Here is a 16,957-nt window from a genome sequence, read left to right on the forward strand (position 1 = left end):
CAAAAAAACAAGGTTCCACCACTTTACGCAACCAGCTTTACAAACGTGTACGAAAAAATTGCTCGGAATAAAAAATATAAAACAAAATAAAATTTGAAGGAACCCCTTTTTTGATGTTTTATGGGAAATGATCAATTGTAACGTAAAAAAGTAAAATGATACTTGTATCAAAGCGTAGTCTTGCAGAAATATCGGACAGTTCGGACGAATTAATTATCGAACTAACGTCAGTAGCGAGAGAAGTCACATTCGATGGATCTGACGTTTCTGAGCACGGACATCCCTCCTCGTCCTCGACGGTCATGACGGATAATAAAAATAATGTACAAATGAAAAAAAGAAAAAAAATATATGTATATCACGAAGTGTCGTGGAAAATGAGTTAAAACTGAAAATCAATCGATGATAAAGACGAGTCAAACATCTTCTGTCAAATTGACAGAAGTTTTAATAATATTTAATCGTATGATATCGCATGGTTTTGTTTAGAATTTCGTGCACGCGTGGTTGGCGTTGGTTTCGATATCTTTTCGTACAGTGAATTGTCAAACGAGCCATTTATTCATCATCACTTACATGAGGATTCGAGAATCTCGTTTATTTTCTTATTTTTTTTACAATTTCGTTTCGTCGGACAATTTGTCGCTTTTTTTCTATTTTTTTTTCTCTTAAAGCAATGTACACCAATGAAACTCGAAGTGAATAATACAGACATGTTTGCTTTGAATTTAACGTATCGTTTTTTGTTTTATCATTCAACGATGCCGAAACTTTACAATACATAAATTGAATTCTACAATCACGCGAATATCCTAATTACGTTTATTTATGCGTCAAGCGACAATGACGCAACCTCTATGTGTATATAAGCCGTTGCGAAGTCATCGCTCTATTTTACGCTTCCTTAAATTTCTAACCAACATCTGCTTGTGTAACGTTCGATCGAGCAGTTCTCGATAATTTCATTCTTCTTTGAAAATTTCTTTTCCAAGGCGTCTTATTCTACAGACGAAAGAAAAAATGACTATTCGCAATCTACGTATCTGTTTATCTCGTTATTTCGCATCCTTAATATCTCGTATTGAAAAGAACCTTAGTAACTATTTCAATGCATTTTCATTTTCGATCATAAGAATGTTTATTAAAATATCGATTCGTCTTGCTTTTCAAGAGAATCGGGCAAAGAAAATTGCAAATTTCTGCGCGTTTGTTATTTATAAATATAATTGACGATAATCTCCGGTCGTCAGCCTATTTACTTTATCATGCCGATGAGAGATCGTTTCGCTAGTGGTATATACACGTAAATACACCAGACTAGAAAATAAAAGCATTCCAATTTCATCCCACAATATCTGGAGTCGCGGTAGCGACTCGGAGACAAGTACATTTATGAAAGCGAGTTCACTGCCAGAGACTCTTTACAGGAGCCATTGCGTTCCCAATTGTTTTGAAAATTTCTTCCTTCCTTAAAACAAAAAATAATAATAATAATCATAACAACTACTGCCAGTGATTCGAGAACCTGATCGTTTGTCCAGTAAAAAGGATCTCCCGACGGAAGGAACATCTCACAAAGTAATTTCGAACAATATTATGTTTTGTACCCTCGAATCACAGCATTTGGGTTTAGCATTCGTAGTAGCAGTCATTATTGACGTTGTCAAAATTACTTAAATCGAATATGTCAATGTTTAGTGATTAAACAGTGAGAAAAAAATATGAGAGAGCCACAAAGATATTTTGCTACGGTCTACTTTATTTACGGAAGCCGTGGTCGTGTTTAATAGACATTGCCATTTTGTTTTGTTATATATATTATATAAAAGACACGCGTAAGGATGACAGATTACTTAACTTACACGTAAGTGATATACAAATAGGAAAACTTGTATTGCTAAAAGTGTATAATGTACAACTTGATTTAACCGTACTTCATTCAATTCATTCACCATAACCCACGAAATATTGTGTGCGATTGGACTCTGACCGTTTTAGTTAAATGCCGATTGATGTCGAAATCGCAATATTTTTTATATGCAACAACTACTGAAATATTGGAATGTTGAACGAAGAAAATGAATTAGGAGAAAAAAAGATAAAGTGTCTGATCAAAGAAAATATACGTATATCGAAGTAATACCGGGTAATTTCGTACTTTAAAATTATCGAGATCACAGAGGTTTGAAAAAAAAAAAAATTCTAAAACAAACAACGGAAATCTTAAAAACACGATAAAATGAAGGTGTATTTTTTATAAGTACCTCGGGTTTGATAAAATTCAAAATATTCGGAATTATTGTAAAAGATTACCAAATATGTATCACATTTATTCTGTATATAATTATGTGCGTAAAAAAAATAACGTTGAAATGATTGAAACAAGAAGAAAACGCAATAAATAAAAATACAACATATAAATAAACGGCCAAAGTGATATGTTCAAATAAAAAAAGGTCGTCTCGGTTTACAAAAGATCAATCGTATTCGTCAAGTGACAATAATCTCTATTGCGTTGTGTTACATTGATAGAATTTTAACGAGTATGATCATTTTCTCTAACTACAGTGTACAAAAATAAAGGAATAAATGGTGTGTAAAACGTACATTGCGAAGGTTGATATAAGGTACAGAAAAAAAAAATTTACAGGAGCGATACGATTTTTGATTTCGGTCTTGGGTTCTGCTTCTCGAATAATTGTTTCATGATATTTACGAACTTGCCTCTTCCGTCGATGCATCCTCGAAGAAATTACGATATGCATATTCATGAGACAAATACGAAAAAAAGTAAAAGAAACGAAATAGCAGTCTCTTTGTCATGAAAATTGGATCTCCAAATCTCTACAGAGTATTCAGCGTATCGAAACTAATAATAAGATGCGTTAGGAGGCTTGAGAATCCAATTGATAGTTTAAACGCTTTCAGCGTGTTCAACATTTGCCAACAAATGTTTCACGTGACAACTCTTTGGTTAGCACAATACGACGCCGATCAAGAGTGTGATATGGTGTTTCAGCATCTGGTGGCTACGTTAAATCATAAATACACGCATTTGTTTGTTTCTTTGTTTTTCATTTTAAACAGATTATTTAAAATACTGGAATCCCTAGACATATTGAAAGTTGTCTTTCGCTGTAAGTAGAGGTAGCTTTTCGACGCTCTCCTTGAGATCGAAACTGTGAAGCCAGTCGGAGCTTGGTTTTGCTTTCACACCGCAAAAGCTTAAGTTGCAAAAATCTGCCAAATTCTGTAGTGCACCGCGATGGAAAGGATTACCTTGTTTGAAGTGTTCGTAACGTCCAGCGTTGAGGCGCTCATTCGTCGTCATGCCCAATACCATTATCTGTTGAAACGAAAGAATTTATTGAATGAAAAACATTCCACGCTAACCACAAGTTTCGTATTTTCATGTTTGCAATCCTCATTCTAAGCCCGGTGAAATAACAACGTACTTGGTAGGTATGACAAGCCAGAAGAGTACCGACACACAGCGAATGTAGAGCCGTGTTTACCGTCACCCACATGACCCAAGGATCACAAGTAGCCGCCGATACCAGGTAGCTGTCTGCCGTATGACCGTTGGTCAAATTTGTCCAACACTCGAACTGCCAATACTGGACACTCGCTGACAGTATTACGATACATAATCCAAATAGAGAGGCGAGGAATCCCAAGAAATACTTGTGGTTATGAGACCCTGATTAGGAAGAAAAATTGCATCACAGTTTTATTTAGATTCATGTGTTAATTACATTCATAAATATTAATATTATCTAAAGAGAATCTCCTGAATTTGAATCGAGTCATTGGAGGATTATTTGGAACAATTGTTGGTATTTTATTATTTCATGAAGAATGAGTTTTCATTTTTGAAATAAAGCTTTACAGAACTATTTTTCATTGACAAGAATATTTGTGATGAGGTGGGTTCCAATTATCGCCCGTAGAGCCCGCAACACCCAAAACTCTATCCACAGTGGACGGGCGATAAGTGGAATGCACCTATGGAGATAGTTCTCTTGAACAAAATACTGGGGAGAAAATACCATGAAACTTCTGGATTGTCGGAGCTCGTTTGAAGTCTAATATTGCTTTAGATATTATTTATATTGCTTTAGTATTGTTATTGTTAAAAAAAAACGTTAAATACTGCAGCTTGGGACTGTGAAAACGGAGATCAGAGATTCAGCTGTCTAGTTTTTCATCGTTGAGTCGATTTTGTCACAGAATATAAAATTCTTTGAATGCCATTAGAATGATTGCTTTACCAGTGGTTTTCCACCAAGTTCAAAGTGTGTTGCTTACCGATGCAGTTGTTTATCCATGGACAGTGGTGATCGAAACGAGCGACGCAACGATCGCAAATGGAACAATGTTTGGATCGTATCGGTCTTCTTACAAGACAGCTCGTGCAAAACCATTGTGGCTCAAAACCACCAGTCTCCGCTAATTCTATTATCGTCTGTGAAAAAAAAAAGAAAAAATAAAACACCGTGAACATTCATAGGGAGAAATCAATGATATCGCGCACTATTTAAGCTGGCGCACCTTTATTTCGATTCACAAGAAACACAGTAACGGTTCTATTAAAAGGACCATTAAAAAGATTGAAGAAGAAAAAGTGGGAATAGCAAGTTTATTAATCCACGCATGTTCTAAAATCATAAACTTTTTTCCCAATACAATCGATTTTCTCCTTAATTTGTTTCATTTTCAATATTTTACATATTTGATTTCTTTTTTATAGAATGAATTTTCATTATGTTCCAAAATTATTTTCAGTATCCGCTCGGAAAGTTTTAGAGGTCACTTGAAACTTATTCAAACTTTAACGTTCAATGAGATAAGTGAGTGTGGACATTTCGTCTTGTAGGTTTTGAAATGAAAAAGACTTACATTCAATTTATCTTCGTGCGTTGCTGATATTACTCCAGGATCACCGCGCCACGTTTTCAAGAAACATATCCAAAGTGGCACCGAACCACCGACTAACATTAGCCAAAGGTACCAGGCTGCGTGAATGCCTAACCAAAATATCCACGTGATATATACCCACATCTGTAATTAACATCATCAAAATATTTCACATGCCACAAGCGTCCTGTTATTATTTATTTGTCTTAAAGAGTGTTGTAGTAGTCAGGTAGAAAGTAAAAAATCGAGAATAGAAGAGTAGGTCAATTTGCGATACAATTGAAAACTATCTATGATAAGAAATTTTGATAAGATTTTATTCTCGATCCAGTATGTGGGTTAACGTTTGGTTATCAACAAGATAACAATAATTTCCCTGATGTACGGAGTTCGCAAGGTGCATTATCGTTTTCTCAGATATTATGAGTTTTCATATGGTTCAGTGTTTGAAGAAATTCACCAAGATAAACTCACCTTCGTCGCTAAATAAATGGACATTGGTAATATTTGAAATAGCCTTTCGTCGAATAGGAAATTTTTCGCTAGGTAAACAGCGATATAGAGGGTGAGAAAGGCACCTAGTTTTATCAAGTAATCCAATTCACATTGAAAAATTATCCCAATTATGTAAAACACTATGAACGGTGTACTGACCATACAGTACCAACGTATTCTCTGAAAAGAAAAAATAAATAAATAAATAAATGCTATAATTCGTCGAAGTTTAGTCGTTTGATGATTTCGACACTTCTCAGACATGGCAGTGAATTTTAAAGATTCACTTAATCATGGGAAATTTACCTTATCCCTGCACCACGCTCTCGTTCTTCCCTGTCTTTCTCTAATCTCGTGGCTAACTTTGTGTCCGAGCCAAGCGGCGCCGATATGAGGTCCCAGAAGTGTCATTGGGGTCTCATTCTGGAAGTTGGGTACGTCAAGAGACGCTCCCTGATGGACTAGGGTTGATATTGCTGTGTTGTTTTTGGCTATTATAGCCCAATGTAAGGCGGTGTTACCGTGAAGGTTGTCCGTCAGAGAATGGGACGCTCCGAGTATTAACAAAAGTCGCGTCGGATCCAAGCTAAAGATATAGTGAAAGTTCTGACTAATCTCGAACGTAAATCTTACGTTTTTCAGTCTAGAATTACGCGTACGTGGATATCTCCTGAAGCCCTATTTACCTATTGACTTTGTATGCACTCCACATAAGCGCTGTCATGGCACTACGATCAGGTGTATTAGGATTAACACCTTTTGCAACTAGATAGGCGACGATACCAGTGTGACCGAATTGGGCGGCCAAATGTATGCACGAGAAACCCTCCGAGTCTCTGAGTGTAGGATCGGCACCAGCTCTCATTAATATCGCGAATGTCGACAGATGACCTTGCCTGTAAATGAATAAAAAAATATTTAGAACGCTGTGATATCAATCAATTTTTGCTAATCAATTATTCATGACAATTTATGAGGTAAACAAATTTGAGACGATACCTTGTGGCCCAATGAAGAGGAGTCGACGCTAACTCTCCACCAATCGCATCAACGTTTGCTCCTTTTGCTATTAAATATTTAACAATTTCTTTTCTGTTGTTTATCGCTGCCCAATGCAGTAATGTTACTGTTTCAGCATCAGGCTGATTTACGTCGGCTCCGGCATCCACCAACTCTGTCACTCTCTCTAGAGCTCCGTACTGTTGAAGAAAGGAATAAAACAAAATAAGGTGAATATACAGAAGAAATAATGATTAATATAAACTGGATATCACAAAACCGTATATTAATTGGGTTTTTGAAACATCTCTCAAAAGTAACATTTATATAAATCAGTTGCTAATGGTTTGGATTCAAATGTTATTTGTATGATTCTTCATGAGTAAATTGATAGGAGACAAAAAATCCTCACATGAAAATGACAAGTTGGTTGTATTCTGAGCAATTTGATCAAACTTGATTGCATTTGTAGAAAATTATTTTTGAGAAGAGGTATTCAAATAGTGTAGAGCACTACTCCTTTATTCAGAAAAAAGATTCTTCGAAATGAAAATATTATCATGGTGATCGTACCTGGGTAGCTCTGACTATGTCGAAGGAACTGCAGTCCTGTGGAATTGGTCTTGGGACATCTTGATGGTGATGAGTGCTCTTGTCCTGCTCATTCGAATTGTCTCCGGGACATGCTGCTCTCATTGGTAGGGCGTACATGATGATGTTTCTGAAATCCCATTAAATTCAACAACTGAGATTAATTACGTATATTGTTTTTTAAAAGTGTAACTTCACCTTCTTGATCGTCGAGAATTTACATTTACATTCAATTCCTTGACGGAGATAAAACTACTGTATTATTCCTTCTGCGTTCAGAAAATTTCAGTGAACTCAAAAAATCTATCAAAAAATGATTGAAAAATAATTGGATCAATGCAACCTCTTTAAATTTGAAAGAAACACGAATTCATATTCTATTCGCGCTCATTTCATTTTTCTCAAAAAACCTTTCGTGAACCTTTTATCAATTCTGTATTTCACTCAAATTTGGTTAACAGAATTTTCTCTGCACAATCGTACTTTAAAACTGAACAATTAGTATTTATGAAGAACCATCCAAACTGTATTTTATTCAACTGTGCACCTTCGGTGTGCTATTTGATATAGGAATCAAGTTTTTCAACATTCTTTCGTGAAGAATCGAACAACAGCTGCTGATTGATTGGCTAATTACACAAATGAGAATGAGGGTCGAACGCAACATGTGCAATTGAAAATAGCAGCCTTACCTGGAAGCAATACAGTGACCAAGTATTCACTGAGCATTGAGTTTTCATGAGACATTTATATTCAGGCGTCTACTGTCACATAGACCCACCATTTATGAAACAGCACTCGCACACCTATCACTGTATGTGCAGTGCTCATTTCAAAACCAAGGAGGATAGTAATTTATAGTCAAGATGATCACTCGAAAAACAAAATGAGAAAATCGATCATGACATATTTATACAGCTATATATGGGGGCAATTTAAGTCACTGATGGGTTTACGAATTGCACAGAGCAAACCAATGTTCATAACAAGTTTTATGATTGGAAGCTTCAATGTGATTTTAAAAATTCATAGAAAATCAGCATTATTACAAAAATTCATTTATATTTAGTAACAGTAATAATTAATAGTCATAATTTGATAGAAAAAGTAGAAATTTGTTTTGATAGTTATTCCTTCCCCGTATTCCCCGTATCTATTGACTACCAGAGAGCTGAAATAATACTGAGCATCTCTGGAAAAGACATTTTTCTTTCTTTTTTACTTTAGATATCACTTTAGATACTTTAGATATGAGTTGAACAAGTTCTCGGAATGAAAATAAAAATATCGAATTGGCAGAATTAACGAGTACTAATAATCGAAGGAGCATGATGTCGCGTGATTTTTTCAAACAGACGAAAGTGTCAATAATCATAAAAGCTCGATCCAGTGCGATCCGGCACGAATAAGTCTGAATCGAACAATACGATAGTATATATAATTATAATGCTTGTCAGTAATTCAGTTTCAACTGGCGAGTACAGCGGATACATATAAAAACATAGGCGGCAAAAGGGAAGAAAGTTGGATCGATTTTATTTTCCAATGATGGAAAAAAAAAGTGAACGTGACTTATTTACCAATGCAGCGATAAATATAGGTTATTAAAGAGAGAATTTTCTTACCTGTCTTTTCTCGTATTATTCCGTAACTAAGATCCACACTTTCGCATACCGAAAAATTGACGAATATTCGTCTTCCTTTGTTTTTTCTTACACTAGTTTCAACGAAGCCGGATTATCAGGAAAAAAGAGACATGGGAATTACAAGGCATCTTAAGGGGTGGGGCGGAGGTATTTAGTATGATAATACATGGACGAAAAAAGGTTGATATTATTTTGGCAAGATAAAAACCGAGTCTCGCGGCAGATGATAAAGATTTACGCTTTTGTACTGTACGTTCAGAACTGTGTGCGAGTTATTTACTAATATTTTTATTTTCGTTTGTTTTATCTGTCGTTTTAACACTGTAGAATGACGAAGAAGGCACTAGCTGCAAAAACGTTGTGCTCTCGTTTCTCGTTCATAATATAATACTACCCGTATCAATCCGTATATCGTGTCGATCCTCTCCACTTTTCTTCCTTTTCTCTCAGTCGCTCTTTCGATACTTGATTATTATGTTCCTGCGACATTAAGCCTCACGATAACAACAAAAAACTCGACCAATTTTCACCCATCATCGTGGCAACGAACCATGCACAAAACGAAATATAATTTCCTACGATAGTACGATGATTTCTTCGATCTTTGGGGATTCGTTAGTATACTGTGCAAGCTTTTTTTCCCAGGGAGCATTTCGCCAAACAAGCCAAACAGCGCCACCCTCGCCGGGCAAGTATGCGCTTTCTTCGACGATCCACCAGGCAGCAGCACAGTTTTGTCAGTTTTTTAACCACGGTTGGTCAAGCAGGGAGCCGATTAACCGATGAAGAGTAAATTCAATGAAATTATCGCATTTCTAACGATTCTGGATTTGTCGTAGTACTTGATAACCGCTCGCACGATAACAAATTTTTACCATCGGAAACTATAAAGTGTCGTACAGCCAGGCAGACAGACCAAAATAGTACTTTTCAAACTTTTCATTATGATTCTCATAAATGAAATCTTTTTAATCGCTTATAGTGCTTTTGATACTAAAAAGTCAGAGTTTTAATTCGAAATAAATATTTACTCCTACCACGATAAGAACCATTTTCATCGAATTTTCATTTGGTGAAAGATTATCGACTGTCGATTGATAGTTGAGAAAACGTGCGTGCCCGTTGATGGTTAACTGAAAATCGAGCTGACGAACAACAGGGCGTTTTATCCACAAAACTGTGAGTCTGGTGTTATCTGCTAGTAAGAAATTCCTCCCTTTTTTTTTTTATTATTTTATTTAAAAAATCTATTTTGCAAAATCATCCATTCTTAAATCGTGTTGCAAATGAATAATGAATGCAAAAATATACTTCGACTGTTCCCTCAAAAGTCGCGATGCTGCGTTATTTTCTGACTGAAAATGATTTTCATTCAGGTCTTAATCCAAGTAATAAAATAATTGCTAATAATTATTGGTTAATAATACATTGAAAAAGGCTTCAGAAGCAGACGCGTTTTTCCAACTTATAACAATCCTTGGAACTCGAGTTCCTCAAATTAGAAGAACCGTAACTAGCAATATTTCCCTGACAGTTGGCCTTCAGGTTTGGAAGAAGAATCGGAGAAGTTCAGTCGCGAGCTGACAAGGAGGGCTTCGGTCCTCGTATAAATTTATCGTTTCATTTTCGAAGCGCGTGTCAAAAGACAAAAGGCCGATAATCAGAATAGAATTTGGTTCAGAAATACTTCGACAAGCTTTCTCCTATTATAAACGATGACAAAATATCTGTCAGATTTATCCGATTTTATCGTGTCGAAAGAAACGAATGAATTGGATTTTTTTCCATTTTCATACGATTGGAACGCGATAATTAAGGGAGTCTGCTTCGACGAAATTTTTCACCGGAAATTTTACACCAGAGAAGAAACACGAGGACTCGAGACCCAAAGAATACACAAAAATGTAAGATTTGCACAAAAACTAAAGTTTGCTTTCTCCATTGCATCCGGAAGGTTGGGCTCTGAAACTGCCTTCCGGAAATCTCGTTTGTATATGCGATTGGTAAGACAAGGTCCTCCAGAGAATGAAAGAGCGAGGCAGGAGGAGGAGTTAACTGGCTCGACTGAGCCCCAAAGGTGTGTTACATTCTATCCGGAGATTTCGAAATTACCGGATTATCCCGTGGAAAGTAGCTGGCGTTGCAACTATCTAAGGCGCTTAACATCGTGGACATCGTGATAGGGGAGTGGTTCACACGGTTTTAGCACGATCATCCTCCTAGCTATTTTCCTCCTATATCTTTTTCTCTTTTCTTTCCTTTGCGCCTCTCTTTCTAGCTGTATTTTTCGCCCTCTCTCGCTCGCCCGTTGGAGCCTCTCTCTTTTCCCTTTTTTCTTGCTTCATCGTGGCTTTTCTTCTTGAAGAAGATTCTATAGAGCATTACAGGGGGGGTTTTCTAGAGGTGCCCTCCCGACCCTTGACAGGCGGATAAAAAGTCGACGATTTAGTAGCAGCTTGGTGTGACGGCGCCGAGCCGGCGTGCTCGCTGTGCCGGATGCGAATTAGTTAATTCCGGAGAAGAGGAAGGATAGAAATGAAATGAGAGACATAAATAGAGAAATACCAGGAGACAAAAGGGAAGAAAACGAGTCAAAAGAGAGAGAGAGAGAGAGCGGGCAGAGAGTACGGTGACCTGAATGATTTACCGTTCCTCCAGCTTCCGTTCGAGATTCCAGTGCCAGAAGTAACAGTGATTTTTCTTTAATTTTATTGTTCTTCAGTTATTCCTGGAAGACTCCTAAATTTTTGATCCATCTACGAATTCTTTTGGGGTATTTCAGATCTACGAGCATCTTCAAGGAGATCAAATGTTGAGGAATTAATCAAGTTCCATTTTCGGTGATCCTCTTTCATTCGGATTTCAAAAATAATGTATTTTTTCAGATATCACATGATAACGTGCATTAAGATGTTAAGATGTAATGGAAAAAGGTCTGCGACGAATGCGTCGAATCATTCCTGTAATAATCGAAAATTAGTCGAACCCAGAATTACCAGTCCCATTATACATTCGTGTTCCAAGAATCTTATTCTTGGAGATTGATCTTGTAAGTGATAATCGTAAGTGATATTCCTTTTGCATGAGCGTATTTTTTGCCGATGTAAATTTGGGCATTCGAAATTTGGACTGATTCCTAACCCCTGAGAAGTCGCTGTTATATAGGAAAAGCTTCTGCTTCTGCCATTTTTCCAACTTCCATCGTTAATATCCGAAGACTCGGTAACCCTTTATTTTTATCGTCGCTATGGACTCCTTAAATTTTGTTCTATCTGTGAGTCGGTATGTATCAGGAATTTATAATTATTTGGTATACGAATTATTGAATAGAAATGTCGTGACGATGGAATATCCATAAGCTCCCGTACAAATTTGGCCATTTTTCAAGTTTTCATTCTTTATTAAATGTTCGATAACCTGACCTGAAATTCTCCAATCTATTCGCATGCACTTTCACCTAAAACTGTTATCTAAAATCAGTTATTTGTAGAATATTCGAATTTTATTTCTCGAATACCTCAAAACTTACAATTAGTAATATGAAAAAGTTACGAGACGCGGCTAGAAGACTAAAACTCTCATCACTTCCTCGCCAACCGTCTCCAGACTCGTCTTCGCTATCTTCAACTCGTCATGTTTCGAAATCGTGCGTGCTCGGATTTGAAGAACGAGCCATGGAACGATAGTCGGTGGGTCTTTAGTCCCGTACACAGAATGTAAGCACGTAATTTACTAATTTCCCATAGAATATACAATCAGGCCGGGTCACATCGAGTCACACGTATGCACACACTCGACCAAACACATTTAGTACACAAGGATAGGGCGTGCGGACGTATAGATAGCAGTTACATAGCCCCGATGTTGTCATACGTCCCTACCATCATATTACGACTAAGCAATCCAATTTCACATACGTAGCACACCTCAAATATGTATACGTGGGAGGTTCATAAATGTGCGTATTATCGTATGGTCCAGCGTGGTCGTTTGCTCCCTTCCGTGGCCGATGTCAACGTCCGCGGAGCTCGTGGATTGCGTCAATCATTAGACACGCCGAATTGTTTCTGGCGGCATCACATTTCCCCGGTACTTGGATCTCTGACGTTTTCAATTGTTTTTTGTGCCCCTCGGTTGTTGCGCGATAACGAAAAAAGCGGGAATCACTCGTGCGCTACACGTCGAGGCTCTCTCTCCCTCTCTCGGCGGATAAAACTTTCAATGAGAGAGATCATGAAATCAATCGGCAATCTATTCGCTTCGGACACACGTTAAAATGCAGACTTTCTTGGTAATTGCGTCTCCGCGCCGTCGTTGGATATCGGGAGGTTTTTGTCCTCTTTTTTCTTCGATTTTTCGTTTTTCAGACAAGTTGTAACCGCCAACGAGAATTTTTTGAGACCGACTTTCATCCATCTTTCCTAATAATTTCGTTCGGATATAACGGACGACTATGAGCGGGCGCGTTGCAGCTCTCAACCGCAAAACCATCGAGTTTCTATTCTGTTCCAATCTGTCTGGCAATAATCCTACAAAGAGCTGATCAGTGCGAACTCTGTAGAACGAGATGCGGAGAGACGACGGAGAGGGAGACGGAACGAGAGCTCAACGTCTGGAGGCTTTGCGTAAATCCCCGAGGCGTGAAGCAATATCGAAACGCCGATTTCCCAGGCGACACGCCACGCCAGAGCTTGTGGATCTACTTGATCGTTTCATGATATCGCACTGAGAACACCCGCTCGATGATCGTTTGCGAAAGACAAGCACACCTACACATTTGACATGATCATACTACACGATTTTCATCACGGTAGACTCTCACTGCATTGCCACTTTCTGTGCTCACCTGCTGCTGTGTGTCACAAGTTTTCGATCAATCTTCCACCCGAGCTTTATACCTTACAAAATTACATCCTCGATATTGCAGTAATATTTCATTTGGTCTGCGTCACTCAGCGATTGCGATCGTTCTCAATCAATGGGGAAGGAAATTTTGATCCTTTGGCATTCTCGGTTAAATAGAATATATAAGAGACTTTTCCCGTCATTAGTTATCGATGAACAGGAGTGCGGTTTCACCGAAAGTTATTCAGACTCACGGATCGAAGGGACGAAATACTTTGCATCATGAGACAAATCGCTCGGGATCTTGCAGTTTTTGTCTTCCTCGGAGCGATATCTTGCACTCTCGCTCGGCCGGTCCGCGATGCCAAATCTTCCAATTTACGGGCTCAGGATGACTTCGACTTTCGAACGATACTTCGAGACTTATTGGTGGATGGAAATTCTCCGGTGGAAAGTGTCAATGGGAAAAAGCTCATGAAGAATGCCTCGGGTATCGATGATTCTTCCTGCACCAATTTGTGTCATAAAATTTTCGTTCTATCAATTCGTGTAACATAAAAATTAACGAAAGAGTTGCTGAATTCCGAGCGTAGTTAGCTCGGGTTTACCTCGAGGGGCGTTGACAACGATAAAACAGATCCATCCTCGTTTATTTAATCCTTCGAGAGTCGAAATGATAACGATGTTGTTACAGGAAAATCGGACGAGGGTGGATACTACAAAACGTACGGGAGCGACGCGGAGGGCGAAAAAGGCTTCGTGAAACAAACGTACAGCAATGGCGACCACGGATACAAAAGCCTTGACACCTTTCACAAGAAAGCCGGAGACAATTACGGATTCGAAAAGCATACGGCCTTCGGAAAAGCAAAGGGTGCTGACAAGGGTGGCGAACAAGCCGAGAGTGGGGCTTACGCGTCCAAGGTTAAGGGGGACGGAGACCACGAGCAAGCGGGTTGGCAAACTCTTCATACTTTTATTTTCTCTCTGCCCCAGCGTTGAGTGTAATCCTTCGAATTCCTGGAATACTCAAAACTCTTAACAATTCTGATTATCGGACATAACGACGTTTATTTTTCAGGCACTGTAGTGGACACGTATTACACCGAGGATGACGGCGACAACGCTGGATACAGCGAGGCTGAAGAGGCGGGTGGAGGTGACGCTAGTGGCGAATCCGCTTCGTACACGGACGGAGGTGACAGCGAAAATTACACGGCGGATGGCGATGGAGATGCCGCACACTACACCGAGGGTGACTCGGATTCCGGAAATTATGGAAATTCCGATGGTTATAACGAGCATTATTCGAGTGGTGGCGGCGACGAAGGATCTTACGGGTCTCATAGCTCGTACGCCTCTGACGGGGAGGCCGGCTATGACGGTGGGGAATATTACTAGCGTTGTTAAGTCCACTAGAGGAATTGAAAGAACAATGAAAAATGTGCAGATACGGGAATTCCTGGAGGATATTATCGTCGGTATTTTACCTCATAAATTGTTGTTAAAAAAATTTGTAATAAAGTATGTTTTGTTGGCGATAAAGAACGTCCATCGTGTCGAGTCCCCCGTAACGTGTCTTGGCCTACTTCGAATTTACCAAGTTGGTAAATATTTTGTGACAGAAAATATTTTTCAATACCCGTTCACACGCCACGAGCCTCCAGCGTGCGACTTTCTTACTTCACGCAACAACGTGCTGCATAAAATGATGATTTTTTTCCTCCACTCCGCTAACGCGTTTGCCAGTCCCGTGGTGGTTTGTTATAAACGCAAATAGCATACCGCGAACTAACTCGAGCGGGGTTTCTCCTCGGTGTAGACTTGACAGACACGACCAGTTACCACCATTAGTTCCGAGAGGTGGGTTATCCACGAGTTCGCGTAAAGCTGACAGGCGAAGAATTTGTAGGGATTTGTTAAAAATTACTTCGGTCACGCGAGACCCTCTTGCAGGTGGAGCTACGCCGTCGCTTCGCTGACAATCATTCTTTTTTCTTTTCTCGCTCTCTCTCATTTTTTTACTTTTAGTTTTATAGCCTGATGCAGATTATTATTGAAGCTATTGCAGTTCGCTATTACAGGAGGATACACTTTTGTTTTCCTCCCTCCCTTACGGTCATTGCTGTCGTATAACGACTGCGAAACCCGTTCACCAACGCCTCTTTTATTCACATTTTCAAATTCCAATTATTTATAACGAGAAAAGTTTGGCCCCCTGTCAAAAACTTGTTCTTCTGGGTTGCCCGATTAAACACCTTGGTAATTACGAATATCCATTTTTTAGTAAGCCTCCTTGAGATGTGACGTGGTAAAGCTAATTTCGTTGTACGTTTACGGGGTCACGTACGTTCGAAATTTCAAAAAAAAATCATTTCCTTTTTCTTTTTCATCTTTGTTGTTAACACAAGAGAAATTTTCACGCAAAGAGCTCCCCTGACGACAAAGTTGTGTATTAAATAACCCGATTCGCAGGGCTTGACTTACGCGCGGTGGCAATTTAACGCGTTCGACCCAAAACAATTTTTTGCGCCACGATCAGTGCGACGCCTAAAGGGCTTCCTTTCCGGGTATTCACTAATCATTTTTTGTAAATTATACAAGAGATTAATTTTTCACTCTCTTGCTATACTCTTTTAAAATATCGCTTCGATGTTGTCACCTAATTAGAGTTCAACTTTCCATGACAAGAGCATACCTAATTTTATAACGTGACAAGTAGCTTATTCTTTGCAAATTTACAAGGATTTTACTCAAAAATTGTCCTCAGTTTATCCCTGATTAATTTATTGAACCGGCTGAAGATGTTATTTCTGTGGTAATGTTAAGGGGTCCACCCTAATTAAAATTTTCAAAAAATCGATTTTTTTATTGTATTTTTCGAAAGTATAGATAAAAACGTATTATACTAACATTTTATAAAGATCTGAGCAGGCCAAGTGTACTTTTGAACGACGTTTACTTGGCTGCCTTTGTTTAAACGCGTTTTTCTCAAAATTACGTTTTTGAACGGCTCGTTGATAAAATCTCTGATACTATTCAACCGATCCTTACCAACATTTTAGCACATGTTCTTTGTGACTATAATTATAGCGCATATCATACGAATTTTTAAATTTTGAGTGGAACTTTTTTTTTTTTTTGCAAAAAACCATGAAAAAGACGTGCTTTTTCGTAGTTTTTGGAAAAATAGCCGCTGTTTTGTCATTTTTGAAAAAATAAAAAATCGTATCATATGCGCTATAGCAATTTACCTATTGAATCTAAAACCATTTTTTCTTTTTTGTCCGATCATCCATTTCAGAGATTTTATCAATAGCGTACACCCATTTTTTTTGAACCTGTCTTCTCCTCCATTTTTCGGTACGAAAATTGAGTAAAATAAAAATAAAGAAAACTTTTCTGTGTATTTTAAGAGTGCATTTTTCGAGCCTAACACTTTTATATCCACATTTATAATTTAT

General features: G+C 38.2%; 2 protein-coding genes across 5 annotated transcripts; one reads left to right on the forward strand and one right to left on the reverse strand.

Annotated features, from left to right (window-relative positions):
• Nucleotides 1-542: 542 nt before the first annotated feature.
• Hip14 (palmitoyltransferase Hip14) lies at nucleotides 543-9,276 on the reverse strand. 4 transcript variants are annotated; one of them, XM_043411675.1, is made up of 11 exons: nucleotides 8,628-9,268; nucleotides 7,695-7,723; nucleotides 6,985-7,132; nucleotides 6,412-6,611; nucleotides 6,099-6,308; nucleotides 5,719-6,022; nucleotides 5,392-5,592; nucleotides 4,900-5,061; nucleotides 4,309-4,465; nucleotides 3,456-3,700; nucleotides 543-3,346 (listed from the first exon to the last, which is right to left on the reverse strand). In XM_043411675.1, exons 3-11 carry the CDS (start codon nucleotides 7,120-7,122, stop codon nucleotides 3,110-3,112), a joined length of 1,854 nt encoding a protein of 617 aa, XP_043267610.1. In that variant the 5' UTR covers nucleotides 7,123-7,132; nucleotides 7,695-7,723; nucleotides 8,628-9,268; the 3' UTR covers nucleotides 543-3,109. The 4 variants fall into 4 exon arrangements, with proteins under 4 accessions (XP_043267610.1, XP_043267609.1, XP_043267608.1 ...); XM_043411674.1 differs by lacking the exon at nucleotides 7,695-7,723 and having other exon boundaries at nucleotides 8,628-9,128; nucleotides 9,199-9,260; XM_043411673.1 differs by lacking the exon at nucleotides 7,695-7,723 and having other exon boundaries at nucleotides 8,628-9,276.
• A 4,457-nt stretch (nucleotides 9,277-13,733) lies between these two features.
• LOC122407200 (spore wall protein 2-like) lies at nucleotides 13,734-14,951 on the forward strand. The gene is made up of 3 exons (XM_043413247.1): nucleotides 13,734-13,983; nucleotides 14,188-14,448; nucleotides 14,575-14,951. Exons 1-3 carry the CDS (start codon nucleotides 13,776-13,778, stop codon nucleotides 14,892-14,894), a joined length of 789 nt encoding a protein of 262 aa, XP_043269182.1. The 5' UTR covers nucleotides 13,734-13,775; the 3' UTR covers nucleotides 14,895-14,951.
• Nucleotides 14,952-16,957: the final 2,006 nt, after the last annotated feature.

The sequence above is a fragment of the Venturia canescens genome, chromosome 2 (assembly GCF_019457755.1).
Source record: "Venturia canescens isolate UGA chromosome 2, ASM1945775v1, whole genome shotgun sequence".
In the NCBI taxonomy this organism is placed as follows: domain Eukaryota; kingdom Metazoa; phylum Arthropoda; class Insecta; order Hymenoptera; family Ichneumonidae; genus Venturia; species Venturia canescens.

Excerpts from the sequence above, each read along its gene's own strand:
- LOC122407200 (XM_043413247.1), top strand. The coding sequence starts at position 13,776 with ATGAGACAAATCGCTCGGGATCTTGCAGTTTTTGTCTTCCTCGGAGCG. Across the intron at positions 13,984-14,187 it reads GCTCATGAAGAATGCCTCGG|GAAAATCGGACGAGGGTGGA; the intron begins GTATCGATGATT and ends ATGTTGTTACAG. Across the intron at positions 14,449-14,574 it reads CGGAGACCACGAGCAAGCGG|GCACTGTAGTGGACACGTAT; the intron begins GTTGGCAAACTC and ends TTTATTTTTCAG.
- Hip14 (XM_043411673.1), bottom strand. The coding sequence starts at position 7,122 with ATGTACGCCCTACCAATGAGAGCAGCATGTCCCGGAGACAATTCGAAT. Across the intron at positions 5,062-5,391 it reads CCATTTATTTAGCGACGAAG|ATGTGGGTATATATCACGTG; the intron begins GTGAGTTTATCT and ends TGTTAATTACAG. Across the intron at positions 3,701-4,308 it reads ATGGATAAACAACTGCATCG|GGTCTCATAACCACAAGTAT; the intron begins GTAAGCAACACA and ends CTTCCTAATCAG.